Here is a 5,889-nt window from a genome sequence, read left to right as displayed (position 1 = left end):
CAGTCAAAACTAGAGGCTCTGACGGCCAGGGTCACCGAGGCAGAGGAACGCGTTAGCGAATTGGAGGATGGGTTAGTAGAAGAAAAAACGAAAATAGAAGCTGGTCTTAAAAAAATCCACGCCCACGAATGTAGATTACGGGAGATTACTGACTCTATGAAACGATCCAATGTCAGAATCATCGGCATCCCTGAAGGGGTGGAGAAAAACAGAGGTCTAGAAGAGATATTTGAACAAATTGTAGCTGAAAACTTCCCTAATCTAGCAAGGGAAACAAGCATTCGTGTCCAAGAGGCAGAGAGGACCCCATCCAAGCTCAACCAGGACAAACCTACGCCACGGCATGTCATAGTGCAATTCGCAAATATTAGATCCAAGGATACAGTATTGAAAGCGGCCAGGGCAAAGAAATTTCTCACGTACCAAGGCAAAGGTATCAGGATTACGTCAGACCTGTCTACAGAGACCTGGAATGAGAGAAAGGCTTGGGGGGGCATTTTTAAAGCTCTTTCAGAGAAAAACATGCAGCCAAGGATCCTTTATCCAGCAAAGCTGTCATTCAGAATTGATGGAGAAATAAAGACGTTCCAAAATCGCCAATCATTAACCAATTTCGTAACCACGAAACCAGCCCTACAGGAGATATTAAGGGGGGCTCTATAAAGGTAAAAAGGCCCCAAGAGTGATACAGAGCAGCAAGTCACAACCGATACAAAGACTTTAAAGAGAAATGGCATCATTAAAATCATATCTGTCAATAATCTCTATCAATCTAAATGGCTTAAACTCTCCCATAAAACGCCACAGGGTTGCAGATTGGATAAAAAGACATGACCCATCCATTTGCTGTCTACAAGAGACTCATTTTGAACCCAAAGATGCATTCAGACTTAGAGTAAGGGGATGGAGTACCATCTTCCACGCAAATGGACCTCAAAAGAAAGCTGGAGTAGCAATTCTCATATCAGATAGACTGGATTTTAAACTAGAGGCCATAGAGAGAGATACAGAAGGGCACTATATTATTCTTAAAGGAAGTATTCAACAAGTGGATATGACAATTATTAATATATATGCCCCCAACAGGGGAGCAGCAAGATACACAAGCCAACTCTTAACCAAAATAAAGAGACATATAGATAAGAACACAGTAATAGTAGGGGACCTCAACACCCCACTATCAGAAATAGACAGAACACCCTGGCAAAAACTAAGCAAAGAATCAAAGGCTTTGAATGCCATACTCGACGAGTTGGACCTCATAGATATATATAGAACACTACACCCCAGAACCAAAGAATACTCATTCTATTCAAATGCCCATGGAACATTCTCAAGAATAGATCATGCTCTGGGACACAAAACAGGTCTCAGCCAATACCAAAAGATTGAAATTATCCCCTGCATATTCTCAGACCACAACGCTCTGAAATTGGAACTCAACCACAAGGAAAAACCTGGAAGAAACTCAAACACTTGGAGGCTAAGAACCATCCTGCTCAAGAATGACTCGATAAACCAGGAAATCAAAAAACAAATTAAACAATTTATGGAGACCAACGAGAATGAATACACAACGGTCCAAAACCTATGGGATACTGCAAAGGCAGTCCTAAGGGGGAAATACATAGCCATCCAAGCCTCACTCAAAAGAATAGAAAAATCTAAAATGCAGTTTCTATATTCTCACCTCAAGAAACTGGAACAGCAACAGAGGGACAGGCCTAACCCACTGACAAGGAAGGAGTTGACCAAGATTAGAGCAGAAATCAATGAATTAGAGACCAGAACCACAGTAGAGCAGATCAACAGGACTAGAAGCTGGTTCTTTGAGAGAATCCATAAAATTGATAGACCACTGGCAAAACTTGTCCAAAAACAAAGAGAAAGGACTGAGATTATTAAAATTATGACTGAAAAGGGAGAGGTCACGACCAGCACCATTGAAATTGCAAGGATTATTAGAAACTTTTATCAACAGCTATATGCCAAAAAACTAAACAATCTGGAAGAGATGGAGGCCTTCCTGGAAACCTATAAACTACCAAGACTGAAACAGGAAGAAATAGATTTCTTAAATAGGCCAATTAACTATGAAGAAATTGAGTCAGTGATAAACAACCTTCCAAATAATAAAACTCCAGGCCCAGACGGTTTTCCTGGGGAATTCTACCAAACATTCAAAGAAGAAATAATACCTATTCTCCTAAAGCTATTTCAAAAAATAGAAACAGAAGGAAAGCTACCAAACTCATTCTATGAGGCTAATATTACCTTGATCCCCAAACCAGGCAAAGACCCCCTCAAAAAGGAGAATTACAGACCGATTTCTCTAATGAATATGGATGCCAAAATCCTCAACAAGATCCTTGCTAATAGAATCCAACAGTACATTAAAAGGATTATCCATCATGACCAAGTGGGATTCATACCTGGGATGCAAGCATGGTTCAACACTCGCAAATCAATCAATGTGATACATCATATCAACAAGAAAAGACTCAAGAACCATATGATCCTCTCAATTGATGCAGAAAAAGCATTTGACAAAATACAGCATCCTTTCCTGATTAAAACCCTTCAGAGTGTAGGAATAGAGGGTACATTTCTCAATCTCATAAAAGCCATCTATGAAAAGCCTACTGCAAGCATTATTCTCAATGGGGAAAAGCTGGAAGCCTTTCCCTTAAGATCAGGAACACGACAAGGATGCCCACTCTCGCCACTATTATTCAACATAGTACTAGAAGTCCTTGCAACAGCAATCAGAAGACAAAAAGGGATCAAAGGTATCCAAATCGGCAAAGAAGAAGTCAAACTGTCTCTCTTTGCAGATGACATGATACTCTATATGGAAAACCCAAAGGAATCCACTCCCAAACTATTAGAAGTTATAGAACAATTCAGTAAGGTGGCAGGATACAAAATCAATGCCCAGAAATCAGTTGCATTTCTATACACGAATAACGAGACTGAAGAAAGAGAAATTAGGGAATCCATCCCATTTACAATAACACCAAAAACCATGCGTTACCTTGGAATTAACTTAACCAGAGACGTAAAGGACCTATATGCTAGAAACTATAGATCACTTTTGAAAGATATTGAGGAAGACATAAAAAGATGGAAAAATATTCCATGCTCATGGATTGGAAGAATTAACATAGTTAAAATGTCCATACTACCCAGAGCAATCTACACTTTCAATGCTATCCCGATCAAAATACCGAGGACATTTTTCAAAGAACTGGAACAAATAGTCCTTAAATTTGTATGGAACCAGAAAAGGCCCCGAATCTCCAAGGAACTGTTGAAAAGGAAAAACAAAGCTGGGGGCATCACAATGCCGGATTTCGAGCTGTACTACAAAGCTGTGATCACAAAGACAGCATGGTACTGGCACAAAAACAGACACATCGACCAATGGAACAGAATAGAGAACCCAGAAATGGACCCTCGGCTCTTTGGGCAACTAATCTTTGATAAAGCAGGAAAAAACATCCGGTGGAAAAAAGACAGTCTCTTCAATAAATGGTGCTGGGAAAATTGGACAGCTACATGCAAAAGAATGAAACTTGACCACTCTCTCACACCATACACAAAAATAAACTCCAAATGGATGAAAGACCTCAATGTGAGACAGGAATCCATCAAAATTCTAGAGGAGAACATAGGCAACAACTTCTATGACATCGGCCAGAGCAACCTTTTTCACGACACATCTCCAAAGGCAAGAGAAATAAAAGATAAAATGAACTTATGGGACTTTATCAGGATAAAGAGCTTCTGCACAGCCAAGGAAACAGTCAAAAAAACTAAGAGACAGCCCACGGAATGGGAGAATATATTTGCAAAGGACACCACAGATAAAGGACTGGTATCCAAGATCTACAAAGAACTTCTCAAACTCAATACACGAGAAACAAATAAACAAATCATAAAATGGGCAGAAGATATGAACAGACACTTTTCCAATGAAGACATACAAATGGCTAACAGACACATGAAAAAATGTTCAAAATCATTAGCCATCAGGGAAATTCAAATCAAAACCACACTGAGATACCACCTTACGCCAGTTAGAATGGCAAAGATAGACAAGGCAAGAAACAACAATTGTTGGAGAGGATGTGGAGAAAGGGGATCCCTCCTACATTGTTGGTGGGAATGCAAGTTGGTACAGCCACTCTGGAAAACAGTGTGGAGGTCCCTTAAAAAGTTAAAAATTGAACTACCCTATGACCCAGCCATTGCACTACTGGGTGTTTACCCCAAAGATACAGACGTAGTAAAGAGAAGGGCCATATGCACCCCAATGTTCATAGCTGCATTGTCCACAATAGCCAAATCATGGAAGGAGCCGAGATGCCCTTCAACAGATGACTGGATTAAGAAGCTGTGGTCCATATATACAATGGAATATTACTCAGCTATCAGAAAGAACGAATTCTCAACATTTGCTGCAACATGGACGGCACTGGAGGAGATAATGCTAAGTGAAATAAGTCAAGCAGAGAAAGACAATTATCATATGATTTCTCTCATCTATGGAACATAAGAACTAGGATGATCGGTAGGGGAAGAAAGGGATAAAGAAAAGGGGGGTAATCAGAAGGGGGAATGAAACATGAGAGACTATGGACTATGAGAAACAAACTGAAGACTTCAGAGGGGAGGGGGTGGGGGAATGGGATAGACTGGTGATGAGTAGTAAGGAGGGCACGTATTGCATGGTGCACTGGGTGTTATACGCAACTAACGAAGCATCGAACTTTACATCGGAATCCGGGGATGTACTGTATGGTGATTAACATAATATAATAAAAAAAAAAAGAAGCAGACATTGCTGGTTGGTTTCCCAACACTTGTTTTTTCCTTCTTCCTTCTATAGTTTTAGGGACTCTGAATTTTTTTCTGGGCACATACCCACCTGGAATAAAAATTAGACTACCCAGCCTCCTTTGCAACTTTAAGAAAGGGGACATGTGTTTATTTTGTCCCTTTGTCTTTCCTAATGCCAGGAATGCTGCCATTAGCCTGCTTCCGCAGTACCATCTTGGGCAATGAGATGGCAATGAAATCTATAAAGGATGGAGAAAGAAGAGAGGCCATTTCCATCCTGAACTGTCTAATTCTTGACTTCGATCTTGTTTTAGACTCTGTTCCTTACAGATAAATCCTGATCTAAATAATGTTTCAAGCTCCAAAAGTGTTCATTGGGAATGATTCAGATTTCACTGACCTAACAGGATTGCTATGAGATTCCAATGAAGTAAATGATGTGAAAGGGGGTGAAAGGCTCACAAGATGTTATGCAAATATAAACTATAACAATTGCTCTACTCATAACCCTAAATGTGGCTTTGGGTAATTTTCATGCATTTGAAAAGCTGTTATACTTTCATTGCAAGGTAAAAGATTAAGATCACTTCTGTGTTGCAACTAAAATTCACAGAAAGAGCTTCTCTGGCTCCAAATTATCTCACATCTAGCTCAAGCCTTTCCCAAATGATAAAGATAGATAATGTTGACACTTTGATATATTTTACCATTCAGTAGTTGTTGAGTGCCTGTGTTCTGTCACTCATCACACTAGGTACTAAAGCAGAGTGATCCTCCTAAAATCTTTTCACCAAGTAGAAGTTTGCCAGTAACTGAATTACCAACAGTAAATTCAGAGAATTAACCAACTCAAAAGATTTAGGTATTAGGCAAATGACTGATTCACTGAACTACTAATTTATCAAAGATATGCTTCCACTTCTGATCTATTCTACTTCTTTTACTATTAAATAAGAAGTTTTGAAAAATCTATATTGTAAACCATATAGAAAATCAACTATCAATGAATCCAGATCTACAAATCCATAAAACAGAAAAGAGAAATTG

At 39.3% G+C, this 5,889-nt stretch overlaps 1 protein-coding gene across 1 annotated transcript in view; it reads right to left on the bottom strand.

The window, feature by feature from the left end:
- The window catches only part of LOC100477109 (olfactory receptor 4B1-like), a gene marked incomplete at its 5' end in the record, with an annotated part of 4,211 nt that extends 1,977 nt beyond the window's left edge, over nt 1-2,234 (bottom strand). Inside the window, one exon of the mRNA XM_034650264.1 lies at nt 2,222-2,234. Within this exon, the coding sequence (XP_034506155.1) occupies nt 2,222-2,234 (13 nt within the window). The remainder of the gene's footprint in view (nt 1-2,221) is intronic.
- Between the last annotated feature and the right edge of the window lie 3,655 nt (nt 2,235-5,889).

This window comes from Ailuropoda melanoleuca, unplaced genomic scaffold (assembly GCF_002007445.2).
Source record: "Ailuropoda melanoleuca isolate Jingjing unplaced genomic scaffold, ASM200744v2 unplaced-scaffold14529, whole genome shotgun sequence".
NCBI lineage: Eukaryota > Metazoa > Chordata > Mammalia > Carnivora > Ursidae > Ailuropoda > Ailuropoda melanoleuca.
This window is presented reverse-complemented; position numbering and strand designations above follow the sequence as displayed.